The 19975-nt window shown below is 40.8% G+C and overlaps 1 protein-coding gene across 3 annotated transcripts in view; it reads left to right on the forward strand.

Moving 5' to 3' along the window:
- Positions 1-19358, forward strand: part of mtcl2 (microtubule crosslinking factor 2) — an 82427-nt gene extending 63069 nt beyond the window's left edge. Inside the window, exons 11-24 of one of the 3 annotated variants that reach the window (XM_067526939.1) lie at positions 468-605; positions 2039-2188; positions 2298-2528; positions 2760-2861; positions 2957-3124; positions 7986-8147; positions 8515-8631; positions 11296-11360; positions 11488-11623; positions 11810-12400; positions 12842-13103; positions 13764-13979; positions 14621-15060; positions 15369-19358. In XM_067526939.1, coding sequence (XP_067383040.1) covers positions 468-605; positions 2039-2188; positions 2298-2528; positions 2760-2861; positions 2957-3124; positions 7986-8147; positions 8515-8631; positions 11296-11360; positions 11488-11623; positions 11810-12400; positions 12842-13103; positions 13764-13979; positions 14621-15060; positions 15369-15515 — 2925 coding nt within the window. In that variant the 3' untranslated portion in view covers positions 15516-19358. The remainder of the gene's footprint in view (positions 1-467; positions 606-2038; positions 2189-2297; positions 2529-2759; positions 2862-2956; positions 3125-7985; positions 8148-8514; positions 8632-11295; positions 11361-11487; positions 11624-11809; positions 12401-12841; positions 13104-13763; positions 13980-14620; positions 15061-15368) is intronic. The other 2 variants (XM_067526941.1, XM_067526940.1) reach the window with 2 other exon arrangements.
- Positions 19359-19975: the final 617 nt, after the last annotated feature.

The raw sequence follows: 19975 nt of genomic DNA on the forward strand, positions 1-19975 counted from the left end.
CGCCTTACTCCTTCTCTTGCCTTCCTGTTCGTCTTATCTCTTCCTCCCTGCTCTCCCTCTCTCCCATTCTTGTTTCCCTCATATGTCCTTCTTCGTTCCTTCCCTCTCATCTTTCCTTTCTTTCCTCCCCTCAGCCGTTCCTTCTACCCTCCATTCTGCTTTTCCTTCTTTTCTCCACTCTCTCCTATTCCTCTCTGACCAAGCTCTTCTTCCTCTACATCCTCTTCTTTGTCTTGTGAGATACATGAGTCATTTTTTAATTTTTTTATTTTTCTGAATGTTGTCACATAAATGGACACCATCATGGTTGTATTGTTTTTTCTTATTGTTGTGTTTGTCTTTTCTGTCATTTCTTCCTTCTTTTTTGTCGTTCCACAACTTCTCCTCCCCTGCTCCCCCCTCTCTCCTCTATTTGTTTTTTGTTTGTTTGATTTTTTCGTCATTAACTTGCCCATGCATGCATGCAGCAGCCTGATTATAGGGACCAGTCAGAGCCAGAGGTGAAAGGTCAAACTAGAGAAGACAACCAATCAGACAACAACGAGTTGCACAAGCAGGAAACCACTGCACTGGAACAGGAGGACAATGAGAAGGATGAGGCGCTGGTGAGTAATCAACATCATACTCATTTACCCTGTGCCAGGCACAAATATACACATTAGAGAAAATTCAAGCTGACAGCACAAAACATTTTTCAGCGAGAACCTGTCGTTTGCCTGAAGCCGGTATTTTAATTCTCTCTGGTACAAACAGACACAGGGAAGTTGAGGGTTTGGCAAGTCTCAATAGAAATGTCATTAATACCATGTTATTATACATGTAATAGAGAAACTGTATATAAATGTAAAAGGCATTAAATTTATATTTTTATACTAACAATCCATCAAATGCCTACTTGCAGATGCAATGCGTCACAGATAGTGATGATTGACAGTTATCCAGCTCCGCAGGTGCAGGTCACATTCCTGTTTTCAAGGTCAAAGAATAAATTTGAGGAACATTTACATCAGTTTCATGTTAATGTAAAAATTAAACACCAATCATGCCCCTGAACAGGAACAGAAACCTGCAATGTGCAAACAGAGCATACTGGGCAAACTCCCCTCATTTCTTTCTGAGCAAACACATATTGACAGGAAGCCTTTGCAAAGGTCAATTAAAGGCTTTCTTTACACGCATTAAAACACCCACATACACACACACACACAGCCACCCACACACACACACACACACCCCCACACACACACACACACACAGGTTGAGGTTGCTAATGTGGTACAGCAAGGGCGACCTCTGGAAAGAAATACAATGATATAAACAGTGATTTCACCGTCAGCTGTGGGACTGACGTGAAGAAAGGACCTTTGTCTGGCTGACCATTGGTGGCGTGTCTCCATGGCAACCGGGGCCGTGTGTGTCTGCATCTTTACCCAAGACTGACAGGGTGAATGAAAGAGGGGGACTGAAATAGAATGAAAGGGGATGACAGCTAGTGGGAGTCAGAAATAACCAATGGACTGTTGTATTTGTAGAAGTGATGAACAGACCAAAGCAGTGATGCAGCAACAAGTACATATTTTGCAGTGTATTCAGATAATAGTAACAAATAACAGTCGGCCCATTTATCTACAATGCAAACAGGCATTGCTGCACAACACAATAATCATGTAAAGTTATAATTTGTAATGTTTTACATTTGTATTCATATTCAGGTGAAACCAAATTAGTTTAATTAAAAATTTTAATTAAAAAGAAACTTATAGTTGGCTAACTTAATCAATCTCTTGGCAAAAGGCACAAAACCCGCTTTTTTCTGTAAAATGGCATATTTTTGCATGGAAATAGTCACATTTTGGATTTTTACTATCAGCATCATCAAGGTTCTGTGGGGACATAGAGCAGCGTGTGATTTTAAAGGGTGTTGTAACAAAATAGTTCCACATTATGTGCTTCTCACACTTTTCCCGTTTAACTTCCTCTCCGCTTCTCACCTGCTTTAATCTCTGCCTGCTGCCCTCCTTGTTCCTGTCCTGCCCAGCGTCATCTGCCTCATCTTCTCCACCCTCTCATCCAGTCCAGGGACCTAGAAGCCCAGCTGTCTGAAACAGAGGAATCTGCTCAAGGAGCTCAAGATGAACTGGGGAAGGGGAAACACACAGAGAAAGACGTCACTCTCAAACTCTCACAGGTCTGTTTGTGAATGAACGTACCTTCCTCAAACATGGATATCTAGGAGGCCGCACACTAAAATTGTTTCTCTCTGCTTATCCTGTCTCAAACTGTTTCTTCTCGCTCAGCTCAACGAGGAGCACCACAAAGCTCTGCTCCGCCGAGACTTCCAGCTGCAGAGTTTGGGCCTCCAGGCTCGGCTACAGCAGAAGTTGTGGAGCCAGGAGAGGACTCTGCTTGTGCAGGAGTCTCAGCACCTCAAACAGGCCCTGTTACTGCTCAGCCTCAAGCTACGCTGCTTCCTCAAACAGTGGAGGCTCGGCTGCAAGAAGGACACGGAGTGGAAAGACGTCTTGCAGGTATGGGGGAATAGATAGTAAAATGTTTTTTTATGCTTCACTTATGTTGGAGTTGACTTTTTATTTACTGCATGTTAGTCATTTCGCCAGAAATATGTATTTATTATAAAAAATCATGACTCGTTGGATTTTATAGCTCCTCTTGCACATTTGATATTATTGAGTAATATTATGTTATGAGTAAGTCCGAGGTAATGATTGATGGGTCCTCGTCTGTGATTCGTTCTTCAGATGAACAGCCTGAAGGATCTATACCTGCTGCTGGATGAGGAGAACCTGACGAGCCCTACTCACCAGACTGCAGATGAACAACCACTCAGCCCGACTATCAAGGTAGGAAGAGCGGGGCGCTTAAAATGATTTACAGCTGCACACACACGAAACCACAGATACACTCTGTCACGTTTTTTTCTCACGTCTTTTTCCAGTCGAGCGCTGTGAGCAGCACCTTGGCAGATCTGAGGGTGGCACTGCAAGATCTGAGTGGAGAGCTGCGACAGGAGAGGCAAGGGTCCCAGGAACTCACCCAGCAGTTCGCAAAGGCCAAGGCATCATGGGAGGTGGAGAGGACTGAATTAAAGAGCCTCATAACACAGGTAAGAAAGAGAAAGTAGCGAAATGAATCAAAATCCTTATGTTAAATAAAAAGTTTAGCTCAGCTTCATTGCTGTATTCTGTAGGTTTGGATAATGAGTGCTGATGCAACCGTGTGCAAAACTATTCATGTTACTTTGATTGTCTGCCCACCATCATTATTTAACTGGCAAGTATTCACCAGCCATCACATACTCATGCTGATAAAGCAGAGCAGAATTAAAGGAAATCATGAGAAATCAAGATAAAGTGACATGATGGAATGATTGTGTAAAATGGCCTCAATTTGTCAGGGTGGGAGCATTTTCTTAAGCAAGTCAAAACACAAGCTCCCTGCTTGTGTTTATTGGTATAATAAACAAAATATTCATTTTGAAACTGGTAACATCCCAGTGTCTACTTCTCAGTCTGTCAAGTGATTTATTTGTCCAATTGAGCCTTTTTGTCTCTCTGTCTGCCTGCCTGTCTCGCCCACCAGTAAGTGATGGTTTTTATGCTTTCCGCCTTTTCTCTCTGTCTGCCTGTCACTAGCAGTGGTAATGGTGTTAATTAACAAGCTCTGAGAAAGAACAGCCTGTATGTTACCACCTGGTAATAGACACAGAGAGAGAAGAAAGACTTCTGACTTCATGTCCCTTAGAGCATAAGTATTATATACATATATACAGATTTTACGGCAGAAATCCAAATTTCTTAGGGTTTGGCTTTCTGAGGATTACAGCGCAAGAGCAGCTGTGTAGGGAGAAATGCACACAAACAAATGTTTACCCAGATATGATGTGTACACTGACGGGTCCTTATCGAATTTTCACAATAATGAAAAAAAAAAAAAACAGAAGACCAGAAACCATAGATGGACAGATGCACATTCACTGACTGAGTCATTAATTGTGGTCGTGATTGTCTTGAGATTTTACCCTGGTGTTGTGGTGTGAGATCATTTGTCTTCTGGTTGCTTTGGCAGCTCCCTCTGCTGCCGGCAGAAGATAGGAGAAGTGTTTCAAAGAGATAAGACACTCCCTTTTTCCTGAATGTGACGCAACTGTGCGCTTTCATGAGATTACATTTACGGACAAACCCTTGTGGATCAATCAAATACTAATTAAAAGCCAGCTGTTTATTCGGGTTAAGATGAAACCAATTCATCACGTTGAGCTGTGTGAGTGTGCTGGAAGTCTAGGCATGTTAGAGTGCTGTGTGTAAGTGCTGGTCTGGCCCAGATGCCACAGCTGGAACCAATCTCTTCTCTGCCAGCAATGCACAGGGTAGTATGCCATCAATTTCTCACCGTCCAAGCAGCCGCATCAGTGCCGAGGCGTCCTGACTCCAGCTGCTGCTTTGTCGAACAAGTCAACTCAATTTTAAACATTGTCCTTCCTGTCAAACAGCTCGACAAGAAATTATCTTCGCCGTTTAGCCTTATAAACAAACACTGTCACTGAAGTAGAAACAGTATCCAGAGCTCTGAACGAGTGCAGTACTACACAACCTCCTTGTTTTTTTCCTACTTGGTCCTCCACCCTGAGTGGAAGACGTGTTACTAACACCTGCTGCATCTGTGATGACACAGAGTGAGCAGCTGGAAGCTCAGATCGTTTGTTCCTGTCCGTTAAATCTACAGCATTTATGAAGCGAGGATGGATGTGACTTTGTCAGTGTGCAGCATAATGTTTAACAGGTCATTACACCTAATGCCCAGAAATGACCCATTTGACTTTTTACAGTGTGTCTTGTAATTAAACGTTTTTCACCCATCAATGAAACAGTTTGACTCATTTGCTTCCTTGCTGCAGATTAGACAGTAAGATTGATGCTCCTCCTCTTTCTGTATGTTAAAAAGATCCCTAACTATCATTTGATCAAATATACGTTTTGCAAATAATCGATGTAGGAAGTTAGTTGATGAAGTTAATGACGAGCACAGTAGTAACTTCACTTCTTCACAAACCATGATACTGCAAGTTTTAATTAGAGCATAACATCAATCTGACCTTGGAATTATTTCCAGCTTAAAATGTAAATTAATAGTGAAAAAAACTGAGACACAAGGTTGACACAATTCTAAAGCTTTCTAAGTATGCAACACCGTGCTCTACTTACATTCCTATATTTAACATCTGTATCATCTGTGTGCATTATATAATATCTAGGCTATGATTTTATTTATAAAGCTGGCACACATCTCGTCTTTCAGGAATGCTGGGGTTTCTGCTTGGCCTACATTAGCAGCTGCTGAACAGATAACATTACCAGATAGCATTAGCTTCGCCCTTTGTTGTTGCTGTAGTGAAATAATATGCTGCCCAAAATATCCCATAATATACTGTGGCTCAGTGTTAATCACTGCCTTTGTTTGCTTAAATGATTAGTGTTTTTATCGGGATAATTTGCTACATCAGCCGACTACTGTACGTGTCTAGTTAAAGTCTTCGACCCCTCCTTGACTTTTCTGTTTTTTGAAAACACCTAATCACAGTCAGTGTAGTGAGTGTAGTGGGGGTTTTATGGCACTAATTAACAGAAAAATTCTCATCTGCAGGCAGCACTAGTCAAGCCGATAAACAGCAAATCAGACCTCAGGCACTGTTGCTAATTTATTGTTAAACAAGAAAATATTATACAGTAGTTTAACTGTGATCCATGACATCACATTTAACTGAAACATGTTACTGGAAAATTATTTGTATGCCTTTGCTTATTGATACAGTTATAATTATAATAATCTAATGCTAGTGAAATTAATATTTTCCTCTTGACTTTCTACTTCCCACTCAAAGACCTCTTGGTGTTTGTTGTCATAGCTTTTGTTGCTTTTTTTTATTTTTACAGTTGGAAAAGCATTAAGTAGTGTATATAAGTACTGTATTTTTCTGTTTGCATTTTATATACAGTCTTAATTATTAATCTCAGATTTTATATTTGAACTTGATAAACTGTGAGTGACGAGTGTTGAACCAGATTTCTCTCATCCACTAATAAACTTGTCACCAGTCAACCAGCAAAATTGGCCTCCACTAACGCCTCGGCAGTAAACCTCGTTAAGATGTGGGTTCGTTAGGCTATGTTCATCATCAAACGCTCAGTCTCCATAAGAGACTGGGTAAATGTTCCTGTGTTATGCACTGATTGGCTGCCAGATGGTTCCATTAGCCCCTTAAATGTACGTCAGTGCCACAGAGGGAAACAGAGGCAGGGAGAGGACTGATGGGTCTGGGTTTTGTGTGTGTGTCTGTTTATCAAACTGATGGACCTGATAGTGTCAGCTGTGTGAACTATGAGGCTCAGACTGAGGGAAAGGGAAGCTCACAATTTCAAGCAGTCCCACCTCCACACTGTGTGACAGCAGAACCAGATTAATGAGGTGGAAAAAAAGTGGCGAGAGAGCTGCAAATAGAGGGTGAGACAGAAGGTGAAGGAGTGCGGCGGGTGGAGAGGAGGTGAGAAGGGGTTAGATGTAGAGACGGATATAGAGAAAAAAAATGATAACTATGTTTCAGATTTAGGAAGAAGAAGAGAAAAACAAAGGAAAAATATAAAAAACTATTTTAATTGAATAAGCACTCACTGGCCCTTTATTAGGTACATCTCTGCATTCTAATGCGATCCAACACAGCAGCTCTGCCATCCATTCTACTTTTATAATGTTGTAATTTCTCAGTTTTTAAGTTGAAACTTTCAGAAAAGTGATAATTCTACTCTGTGGTTATTATTGAGGTAACAGTGGGTAGTGGAGTTGTACTGGATTACATTTCAGAAGGTGGTTTAAACCAGGTGGTTTGGGCCCCTGTGTAAAATAAAAGAGGTGGTACACAGGTGTACCTAATAAAGTGGCTGTCTGAAGGAATGAAAGCACCAGTGGTCTCAGCAACCTCATCAGTTTTACCCCTAAAATCTTCTATGAGATCACTGATGAAATCCCCCCTGTGAGGATGAAACATGCAGCAATGTTGGGACTTACCATGACAAATCTGAGGGTGGTCAAATGAGTCATAGTTTATCACAAGTAGTAATTATTTGTATGCATGTGTGTTCGTTTGTACGTGTGCCAAATTATTGGACATGCAAGACATTTGCCAATGGAAGGTGCTTTTACTCAAGGGCAGAGCCAAATGTAATTTTCTGGGAATTTCCACGATCTACTAGATTTTCCTAAACTTAAAAATGAAACCTCCTTTTTTACTCCACTAGCATGACCTAGTGATGTTCCTTTATGGCTGCTGTTAAACTGAGCGGTTTCTCCTGGATATTCAAATGTCATTTGCCTGGTTTCAGTTTTCACTGTGTATTTTTGTCTTGTTCAAGTACCTTGTTAATCCATAACAAATCGTCGCAATTTATTCATTGTTTTAATGTTCTCTGATGAATCTACTTGCAAAATGCTCCAGTAAAGCAAACGTACTTCTTAATTGTATTTAGGTACAATACGAAATGGTAAAATGTCTCAGTTTCAACATCTGATATGTTGTTTATTTTCTATTGTGAATAATATATGAGTTGATGAGATTTGCTAGTGGTTGCAATCTCTTTTTTATTTACGTTTTACACATCGCCCCCAATTTTGGGGAATCATGGTTGTATATACTACTGCTTTAGTTTGCAGATAAGCCACTGTTAGCAAATATTGTAGATATTATTTTATACAAGGGTATATTATTAGGGGTTTAACCCCACCTACATCTACAGCTGCCAATAGTTATGACTTAGAGAAAGATGGCTCCAATTCATCTGGTCAAATAAAACATTTCCTTTTTACCTGACAAATTTATTTAAAATATTCTAAATGAATTTGGGATTTTGAGTTATTGTGCAGGCATTAGTCCAGTTTTGATATTTAATATGATCTCTTCCCCTTTTTGTTCCCAGTTTGAAGCTAAGACTGGTAAAGCAGCAGCAGCAGCAGTAGCTGTGTCCTCCACTGATTCTCTGGATCCTCCAGACCTAAAGATGGCTCTGAAGAGAGAGCGTGAAGAACACCAGCACCTCCTGGCAGAGTCTTACGCAGCTGTGATGGATCTAACTAAGCAGGTAATTACTGAATCCTTGCATCAAGCTGCTAAAAGCTTAGAATCACTTTTTCTTTTTTACAAACTTCAAACATTTCTGGGCTGTTAAGAAACTTTAATATCTTTTAACTATCCAGTAAATTAGTGAATAAAATGCTACTAAGAGATCCACCAGGCAGTTACAGAATCATACATACCTTTTAAGGGGAGACGTTTCCGAATCAGTCGTTGAAATATGCATTAAATGTGAAGGTAAAAGCCACCTAAGAGCTGGTGTTTGGTGTTTTGTTTGTGTACTTTTGAGTTGTGGTTTTCTTACTGTGCTTTCACTGTGGATTTCCCTCTGATGTCGTCGTCTCTCTGCTGTTACCAACCTGTGGACCAATCAGCTTCAGATCGGGGAGAGAAACTGGGGCAGAGAGAAGCTGGAGCTGCTGGAGAGATTGAGTCAGGAGAGAGCACAGTGGGAGCAGAGACTGAGAGAGGCCACTGCACAACATGCAAAGGTGTGTGTGTGAGTGTGAGAGAGAGAAAAAGTGTGTTAAAAAAGAGAGGGACATGTCAAAGATAAAGTAGAGATAAGAAACATGAGCATCTTGATGATGAAAGCAGAGAGGATGAGGCTGCATGCCTGAGATAAGGAGGACACTGAACGTACATCTAGTCATTAGATTAGATGCAGCTTTGCAGGAACACTCATTCCTGTCACATCTAGTCATTTCTCAGGGGTAATTTAAATCTTATTTTACTTTGCAGCTTTGAATATCTAAATACTTTAAATTTGCTAGATCACAAACAACAAATAACATGACCCAATGAGCAAATACGGCCAGTTTCTTCGCACAGTAGTGATGATCTGTGTGATAAAGGGACTCTAAAAAGTATTGACATCCATTTCCGATGTAGCTTTTTATCAAAGCCTGCATCGTTTTAGAAACTTACATGATCAATGATAAACAAGGCCTCAGTTTCTGCAGAGTCATGTGACTGTTTCAGTTTAAAGTCAAGCTGTAGATACATGTTTTCTAAGCCTGAACCATTCATGCATGTGGTTGGTTGGAAGGTTTGAGAGAGTCTGTCAGTACTGAGTGGAGGTTTCAGTGGAGTCATCATGTTTCGTTCAAGTTTAACAGTGTAAATAGACTCTGCAAATGAAAAAACTTTTAAGGTGAACTTTATGATATGAAAAAAGTAAGTCAGGGGTATAGGGCATATAATATAATAAGCAGACAAGTAAACATAACTAAATTCCCAGTTGCATGAGCAGGGGGTTAGTGTCTGAGTTGTCTGGTTTAGACTTCCTTGTAACGTTAACTGTATTTTTAAGAAATAACAGAGCCCTTGCAGTTATACTGCTGTATCCTGCTTACTTTATATACAAGCATGTGGTACGTTTTTTAAATTCATGAATGCACCACTATCTAAAGTATGTACCACTTTCCTCTTAGGCTCATCTTTTAACAAATAACAGAGCCAATTTCTGCTTGGCCGGTGCATTTTTGCAGCATTGTTATTTATTGTCACTTCATACGACTAATCCTCGAAGAACTGAATAATGCAGGGAGCAGTGGAGCAGAGCATGGAGACATAGGGCGGAGCTGATTGATGACAAGTCTCAAGCCAACACTTACTTGATTCCTATAAAGTAGCACATTGTTGCTTTGAACTGGACGTCCTGGACTATTGCTTCCTCTCACCATTATCTGTCTGTGCAGCAGCCAGACCAGCCACTTGTGTGTTTTCAATGCTCTGCTATTTTTGTTCAGAGCCACCAAAGAGAAGGCCACTGACTTTTCGTTCGACAAAGAATCACCCCTTTTTTTCTACAACCTTGTCAAATACTTAAAAACTGAAAGATTGGACATTGTTTTAGTAAGAAGCAGCTCGAAGATAAAAAGCCCTTAAATTGTAGGAGAGCAGACTTTCAGAGTGGAGGCTGAAGATTCCACGGATTTTCATTTTCCACTGTTGATATTGTAAAGATTTGAGAAAATGTCAGAACAGCCCCAAAGTCACACATTTCTCATTCCCGCTCTACAGTTTTATTTTTAACCTTTATTGACAGTGACAGTAACCACACAAACGTTAATGCAATAATGAGAGTAAGGAAACCCCTCTCTGGTGTTATTGCCTTCCTGTGGCTCAACAGCGGTTCGGTGTTAAGCTGAGCTCACTGTGAAAACATGGTCAGTCAGATCTGAGGACTGTAGCTGCCAAGCTGCTGCTGCAACATGTCAGGGCGGGATGCTAAGGGCTTGCATCAGCGTTTAAAGCAGTCATTAGTTAGGGTTGTTTCCATAAACACACAGCGGTTAGGTCAGTGATGTCTGACTTCTACACATGCTGCCCTTTCTGTCTCGGGGCATCTTTGTCCTCCTGCTCTCACTTTTTCTTTAGTCATTCCGTGCTTTAACCTTCGCATCCATCTTCCCCTCGTTCTTCCTCCTGTCTGTCTCACTCCTTCCATTGAGTGGACGTGTCCTGTGCCATCAACATTGGAGGAAACCGAACCTTGTCATATTCTAAATTACTGTCTCAGGCTCTGTCGCCTACAAATCTTTTCCCCATTTCTCACTGCCTGTGTTGTAAGGCTGGACTTGTTTTTTTAAAACATACTGCATTGGATTGCAGTGCCTCCATCAGGTCAGACAGTTAAAGAGCTGGACGAATCACAAAAATGTTTTTAAAGAAACGCCAATAGTAGAATTCAGTACCTCACCAAAAAGAAATGCAATAGTTTCACTTCTTGTTGTAAAACACTGTATTTAGCTTCTATGTTATTGAAGTGATGTTTGCAATATAAAATATGACAATTGAAAATTTAGTTATTTTAAAATAACCATATTATACCATCTTATTAAAATTATAATATATAAACTTATATTATAAGTTATGATAATAAGTAATAAATGTCTTCTATAAGATATATTATTAAACCATACATTTGTTTACTGTACAAAGCGCTAAGTCAGTAAACACATCGAGGCAACTTGATCTGAAAAGTGAAAGTCCCAATCTGCAGATGTTTTTCCCCATCCTTTCCACACTGTTGTTCTGTTTCTTTCCTTCAGAGGGTGAGATCACCTCTCAACTGTGAAGCACTGTGTGTCTGTATGTAAAGTACATATTCATATACCAACAGTCCTTTGTTTTTTTTTTTGCCCCTACAGTCAAAACTATCCGGTGGAGAGTCCTCTGTAGAGTCGGTGATTGCTAATGGAACAGGATCACCAAGGTAACCATTCAAGACACAGTTTGAACTTAATCATAGAAGAAAACTTGATTTTAGGGGTGTTTGATTATGGCTAGAAATTTAGACACTGTCTTCATAAATACGTTCTAATTGCTGTTGTTCTGAAAAGGACCAAATCCACATCGGAGCTGGACTGCCAAGAGTTCAACAGAAAGGAAGAAATCCAGCCTGCAGTCCCACCCTTTATGATTCCCCAAGAGCTGGGTCAACTCAGCAGGAAGAACTGGACCTACCTAACCAATGAGGTTGGTAATTTATGATTGCATACATTTGCTAGTTAAAAAAAAAAATACACTTATAGTATGTTATTTCTTTACATTTTACTTATTGACTAAAATTTATGAAAACTGGTGAGACACAGGCTGGATTTCTATTGTTATGTTACCAAAGTTGTAAAATGTGTGATAAATGTTTGTGTCTCTCTGTTCTAGACCCCAGATGTCACAGACACCTGCAAAACCTGGGACGGTCCCAGTGGCAGCAGCCCAGTGGAATCAGAGGAGTGCGTCCAGAGGAGCTACACTGCTCCAGACCGGACAGGAATCCGAATCTACTACAGTCCACCTGCCGTTCGCCGTATGGAGCACTGGAGGAGGAATCAGGCGAACAAACTGCCGCAAGCCCAGAATGGGGGTGTTTCCATGGTACTGAGTAGCTGGGACGCTGGCGTGGCTGCAGTGGAAACCGTCGAGATTGAGCAACAGCCCCCACAACCCTCATCCACCTTCTCGTCGTCTTACGAGCAGTGGCTGAGCTCGCTGTCCAAGCAGCACAGGGAGCTGCTGGAAAGCAGAAGTGGCTGCTTTGCCGGTTCCATCCCCAGTGTCGTGAACAACGGCATCAGCAGCTCGGCTAATGGTGTGGTTGATGGGATGAGATCCTCATCGGCCTACCACACGCTTGAGATCGGGGAGATGTCAGCCAACTTAAGCGATGACATGAAGGAGATGACCAACTGCGTCCGCCAGGCCATTCGCTCTTCATCTTTGGAGAGGAAGTGCAGCAAGGAACCTGGATGTCAGGTAGTAATATTAAATTGTTCATAGTCCCGAAACAAAAGTGCTGTTGATAGATTGATTGAAAAAATTAACAGGTAAGTGATTACAGCATATTTCTCATGAGCACACGCTGTTTGAAATATTTTGATTACCACGTGGAATATAATCCACAAATCAAGTTTTACCATGATCAAATTTGAACTTTGATTCTTCATGAAACACTGCTCTACACTTAATTCCTGAAAGTCTTTTTCTCTTTTACTAACAATATTTTTCTTTCGTTTATTTGATCCTGTTTATAATTTTGTCAGCTACTAGTAAGCATCGTAAATTTTTGGAACAGTTTATGTGATACAAAGAAAAGCTAATGAAATTTAAATGATTTGAAAAGGAGATTATTATTTATTCAGAATCCTCTCTCCCACAGCACTAAACCTTCTGTCACCTTCTTTTTCCCCCCCTCAGGTGGTCGGTGTGGCCACCAGGTCCACACAGACCACTGCTCAGTACGTCAGCATTGGGCTTCAAACGGACACTCTCCCGGGCATGAGAGGGACAGGGTTGCATTCCAAAGCCTGGTCTCCTCGTCCCTCATCCACCTCCTCATTAGCATCAGCCCGAACCCACCAGATATCAACATCACTGGATAAAGTTCACAGCCGCATCGAGAGGCCATGTTGTTCACCCAAGTATGGATCACCGAAGCTACAGCGACGAGTGTCTTCTGGTAATTTAAACACGACCACTCTCAGATAACATGGATAACACTGACACAGTGCAGGTCATTGTGGAACAAATGGGTGGGTGTGAAGAGTGACATTGAACATAGTCATGACCAGACAACTGGGTTGGGGAAACACCAAAACCACTAAGCTCATAGGATGCTCCCGGTTAACAGTGGCGGGTCCCTGCTGAAAATGGTCCAATGCTCTGCTATTGTGTTGGTGCCAGAGACCAAAGGATGAAGGTCTTTATGGGTCCTGTTGGCTCTGGCTTGTCAATATGTCAACAGCCAAGTGGGTCATCAGCTGCATTTTAAGTAGTAGGAACGTAAACAAGAGACTTGAGGCATTTTTATGCAGTTGATTGGCTTTTGACTTTACAGATATTAAATAGCCAGGACGTGGAAAGAGGTTAATTATTTTTATAAAGGTGTCTTTTGGAGCATAAAACATTACATTTGTTCAGGGACATTATGGTGTTTAAATTAATTTTGGCTGCAGTCGGGTTTCTCTTTCCCCCCAAGTTAGAATTTGGTAGGTTTTTTCATGGGATTCTTTCAGGTCTGAATTTATGAACGAGCGAGGACCTCTACGAAGGTAATTTCTGAGGTCTTGTAGTATCCCAGCAGGCTGAGATGGTGACTTATCCAAACTTCTCTTTTTAGGCTCCACTTCCAGACTGGATGGGGCTTCTTCCAGGGATCGCAGCATGTGGAGCCTCCAGCAGAGACCCATAAGTGGAGGTGGAGGCTCAGCATGGGCTCGCTCCACCACCACCAGGGACAGCCCTGTCCTGAGCGGACTCACCGACGGCCTCTCTAGCCTCTTCAGTGTGGTGGAACACAATGGAAGCACAGAGTCACTTTGGAGAAGTGATGGAGGTAAGTGTTAAAGAGTAAGAGGCTAAAGAACATACTTGGATGAATAATAAAACATTTCCATCTACCAGGAAAGAAGTTCAGTTGCCATGACTCAAATTGCAGGTCTCACCTAGATGACAAATCTGCATAGATATACTGACAAAAGACTTTTTCCATGCAAGAAATTTTGACATTTACAGTAAGGAAGGACACAGGTGAAAAGTTAAACTCATTAACAGAACAGAGCCTTTAATCATCTAAGTATTACCTCTAACTTTAAATAAATTATGCTAAATTTGAACTTGATAGTATAGAGCTGTGATGTTTTTTGTGATAGTACAGAATCATATTTGCAGTTACAAGCTCTTAGAGATTTTTCAAACGTATGGATGAGGCTGATAATGACAGAAGAGAAGGTGCGGGTCTTCAAGAAGCAGACTATGCATCTGTTTTCCCAACATCTGTACATCTGGTGGTTTTAAAGTAAATTCCAAAGTTTGGTAACAGAACTTTGTTACTGAAATCTATAAGGAAGACAAAAAAACCTCAGTAAGGGAAGAACTAAAGAATGAAGAATGTCTAAACATCTGTTCGGTTTGTAAAATGTGTCACAGTGTGAGCAACAGCTGACTCAAATCATTGTGCTTCCGGTTTTCCTTTAGGAGCCAGCCAGGGTGCCAGTCCAGCACGGCAGCCTCCTGCTGCAGGGAAACCTTCTGTGGCAGCAGTCTGTGGATCTGACCCCAGCTCTCAGCGGTACGGAGGCCTTGTTCAGGAGTTCTTCAGAACTGTCTGCACCAGTCGTGGCCAGGGAGGAGTCTGCTTGCCTGTGGACAGACCCCCAAGAGACTCCATGGGCAGCCTTGCAGGCCTTGGTGTTTTGGGTGGTGTCGGTGGTGTGGATGAGCCCAAGCCAGAGTGTGTGTCAGCGGTAGTCGGAGGGTCTGGAGTCCCGGCTGGGTTGGGTGGAGGCAATGACAGCGTGGCCAGGATTGTTAATAAGAGGTTAATGCGACAAACAGCCGGGGAGAAGATGGTCAGCATCATGGGAGGAGGGAAGGAAATGACCGGCAGCACCAGGGGTGCTGGATCTGGGACAGAGGTGAGGCCTGTAGACATTTTTTTTATTATTTAAGGAAGAGCACATTCTTAAAAGCTCCAGGAGGACTGCACATGTGGTCTCAAGTTTACATTTACTCATTGTGGACATGTCGAGGCAATATTGGGTTTCAAATTATTTCTTTTAACGGTTCTTTTACTGGATCTCATAAATATACCCCACAGCTGCAGGCAGCAGCGATCTCCTCTCCCCCCACGCTGTCCAAAAGTGCTATAAGCACCATTCAGTGTGAGTTAGTTTGTGCCACAACCTTAAGTTTAAGTAAATAGAACATCTTTCCATTTTCCCAGGATGGACTCTGTGACTGCACTGCCCCATCGTCATGCTTCGCCCGATCATCAAGAGCAACTGGCCGCCATGCACTTGGCCAGTGCAAGCATCGCCTACAAGAGTCACCGGCGGCAATCGAGGAGAAGGGGGACACCTGCAATGAGTGACGAAAGCTCCACTGCCATGTGCAAATACGTGCAACACACATTCTTCAAACACTGTACACCACTGCCATGAAAAGACAAAATCACCGATTTTACACGCACATCTACAACCTTCCACGCAGGTGCACTGCCAAACAACACACACACACACACATACACACACTCACTACTAGCACACTGCCCCACAATTCCAATGCCATGTACACATATTCATAAAAATACACAGAGAGACCCAGGCAATATTACACTTGTCTTGGACTGTACCATTCTGACGCCAAGGACCGAGAGGACTGGAACACACACCCAACCATCCCACAACTACCAGCAGGACATAAACACACATAAAATCTTAAACAACTAACTAAACAAAAACGTGAGTCTAACACAGAAAGCAATGACATCAGGACTGGACCCGCCAAATTCAAATAATAGGTACTACTAATGGTCTATTTTCCACCTTCTCAAAAGTCATCCTGTCAGCGTGTTGTTATAGTCATAGTTTGATAGCCATTGAAAGTGCACGTCCCTCTTTGGGAGCTTTTAACCTGCAGAGGTCTCTGTTTTATTAGCAGCTCTGTAATCATCAGATTCAGGCATGTTCTGGTAAAAAGCTCTTTGTGATTCCTGCAGATATGATTTATCTCTGAAGCTTCTCATATTCACACATTCTGTGCTGTGATGAGCTCTGCTGCCATTTTGATTTGTTAGCACAAAATCATTCCCACGAATCTCCAACATGGACCTAACAATGCAGCACCCGCTTTCAGGAGCAGATTAGTTTTTAAAGTCTTTTATCAGCTCAAAGAATGAACTTGAGGACCTCTGGACAATGTTCTGCAGTGTGACCAGACATGGACCTTACTGCTCTATAAATGAGACTGTAAAATCTCAGATTGGACCTTCTACCATTGATGTTTAGTAGGAAGAGCTACACAGCAAACCTATCTGGGCTTGTTTAGATATTAAAAACTGGTGTCCCAGAAGGACTTAAATTATAAAAACAGGGACATTCTGTGGTATTGTAGACGTACGAATATCCTCCTACCAGGACTGATTTGGGGAAAATTGTCATTTTGGTCTGAACCCATTTCTACTGATGTCAAGGTTAGTTATCAAACCAGGTTGATCTCAAAGACTTTGAGTGTACAGTCTTACAGCAAACTGTCCTGAATTAATCAAATTGTTTGGAGAATATTTCTGAAGTTTTTCAGAGCACATCAACTAATTTGGGGCCATGCTGCACTTAAGTTTTATTTATTTTGCTGAGAAATAACAGGACGTGAAGATTGTCTGCACAGAATTCACTCTGCTTTATCAGTCCATCCCGGCAGTTTCTCACGAGTGGGATTCTCCTTGTTAAAACTCGAACCAACAACCAGAAATACGCTACGCTGTTAAAATTGTGTCCAAGAGAATTTACTCAACACATTCCTTTTATTAGAGAAAACATTTTCACAGTTCCGAACCTGTGTGTATGGTTTTTGTTTCCTTTCAATATTTTATTCTCTGGTGTACAACTACATCATTCCAGAGTCTGAGGAATAATCGTCTTTTGTCTCCCTCCTGCTCTCACATACTGTACAGCTGTCCTCATCTTAGTGCTACACCTGATGCTGTAGCTGCTGTGTAGACGGTTTGAAAATGTAGCATTTGAACAAAATCTTTGTGAGCAACAGGCTGAGTGCTGTGACTTTACGACAGCAGTTGGAGCAAATAAAGCACTGAGTTTTTAATTATTCTAATAAATAATTTACTCATTTGATATTCTGAAGCTCTTTCCCCCCTTGAAGTTAACTCTTTTCCAGTTAGATTAAATTGCTTTCAGTACAATGGCTGCACACATAAGTGAAAAACTGTATCTGGGAAAGAAGTAAAAGGCTGAAAAATGTGTTACATCTGACTGATTGGTAAATTGAACAGAATATACTGCAAATTTAAAACAATCATATTTGAAAAGGTTTTTATTACGTGCCATTTTCCCCTATGCATTTGTTCAATCACTCGATATTCGAAGTGCCTGTCGCATCAACTATTAGTCAGCTCACACCAAAACTGATTCAAAAATACATAAAAACCAAGCAGGCCTTTTTTTAATGCATACAATTGTTTTTATGCACTTAATTGAGATCAGACTGTACTAAAACGAAAAAGTACTGTACCACAAGAAAAGGAAGGGCAAATGGTTTACAGCCATTTTCATTTTTTTTTTATATAACTGTTATTATATTTCTGAAAAGTAAATTATTTTTGTTTAGCTTTGTTATATTTATGGATATTTTTGCTGATATACATTAGCCTCTTAATTATTTCGATTTAGTTATGATGGTGCTACTTGGTGTAAAGTCTGCCGTGGGCTCGCAGCCTGTAAAAAGACATCTACCCATCTCCTCTACTGTTTGTGTATAAGGAACGGTTGAGTTTCCATGTATTGACTCAGCAGTTTAAACAGGGCATTACAGTAAGCGTGCATGTATTTAAATAACACGCTGAGGAAAACCCACAGTCTAAATGCTGCTGTCTGTCTCCACTCCCTCAGTGCTGGTTACAAAACCAGTCGCCACTTCAGAAGCTGCTGGACTGATTGCCACAGGAACAGACTGGTTGGGTCGGGTTTTTGACCACAATTACACAACAGGTAGTTTTGACCAAGCAATCGGACGGTTTTAAAACCACAGGAATTATATAATCTTGTTAAAATGCTTTCAAGTGTCGCAAAAGGGCCTTGCTAATAATGTTGAGTTCATATCCATTCCTATCCATGTTCCACAGTTCCGTTTTAACACATGGTGTATTTAACAACAGAAAAGTGGAAATGGCATAAACAAGGATACAAGACCAAGTTTCAAGTTAAAAATGGCTCATTAGAACAGTTGGCTCACTAAGAAGCCTTCACTTCACCTGTACAACACAACCCTTTAGCATTAGTTTTAAGGAATGCTCCACAAACCTTTAATATATTTCAACACGTTTTAGAGCAACCTTGTAGCTCGTTTCCTCACAGCTGTCGTCAATGGCAAAACATTTTAAACGTTCATAACTCTCCTGCTACACATTCAGTTAAAAGGTTTGAAACCACACGGGAGAATCATATCCTAGCGTTAGATTCGGCACATCTCTACTTTTTGACAACAGAATCTGAATGTTCATTCCAAAAATATGCGAGATGCTAATAAATCTGAATCAATGAGAATTTTTGTAAATTGGAAAAAGTCAACACCTTCAAGATAAAAGCACAAATCTGAAAGTAATTCATATTTTACACAATTCACTTAATATTGATTAGTCACAATTTTAATAATTAATTATATTTATAATTCCAACACATTTTCAAATGTCCAATTCACTAATTTAGATGAAACAAGATGGAAACTGATTCTGTTCTACCTCGTACACTTTAATACAATCTGAGTCATAAACTAGCACAGACTGTACTTACTCCTCATGTATGTTTGGGGGGATGATAAATTAAAATCACATCATCAACTCAACATGCGTCTGTATACCAGGGCTTTAGCCCTGCACTTAATTCATCTCGCTGTCACTGAGAAAGTCAATTTAGTGCCTTTCCTCTCTGAAGATGTCTCGGTTGAATTAAAACTTATTTTTGTCACTAGTATGTGTCAGGAAGTTTAGCTTCACTTTTGTTTGACCAGAACCAAATGGTTAAAAATTCAGACTGAGAATATAACCGAGTGAAGCACAGGCCTGTATTTTATGTTCATGTGAATATTCCAACATATGTTCAGGTTCTCATAAAACTGCCGTTGTTATGCTACAGTATATTCATGTCATATGGAGAACAGTAAAAAAAAAAAAAAAAGTGAACTTATTTAAACACATTAAAAATCGATCTACATTATTATCTGTCTATGCCAGCTACTGGTATTTTACTGCAAGCTGGACATATTTTCTATAAAAACCTAAAATGGCGCAGTCATCTTAAGGCTCAAATCTCTTTCTGACTCTGATGTTATTGGTCAGATCTCTCTGCCTCTCGGGCATCACCTTTGCTCCTCCCCCTCAGGATCTAAGTACTGGACACCTCAGCCAATCACAGACCAGTTTTACAGGTCACAAACCATCACCAGCCAATGACAGATGAGTTCTTACAAGTTGCATGGCACCAACCATGAGTCTCATTGTTCCCCGTGTGTCTGTAAACCAGTCAAAATCTAATATGAATCTTTCCAGCATTTTTAATGCATTTCCACACCATTTGTATAATTATTACATTTTGGCGATATGTACATTATTTCTTAGCTGTTCATAATGTTAGCTAAAATATTACCTAGAGACTGCCTGTAAATTCGCTTTATATAATCTACTTGTGTTTTTTTTAATTGGCTTCTTGAATAAAAGGAGAATGCAATGAAAGCAAACTATGAGTACATAGAAAGGAAATGGGTCCCCCTGCATTGCAAGTTGATAACAAAAAGGAAAGAAATGTACTCTGTCCTATTTCT

This window comes from Channa argus, chromosome 13 (assembly GCF_033026475.1).
Source record: "Channa argus isolate prfri chromosome 13, Channa argus male v1.0, whole genome shotgun sequence".
Classification (NCBI taxonomy): domain Eukaryota; kingdom Metazoa; phylum Chordata; class Actinopteri; order Anabantiformes; family Channidae; genus Channa; species Channa argus.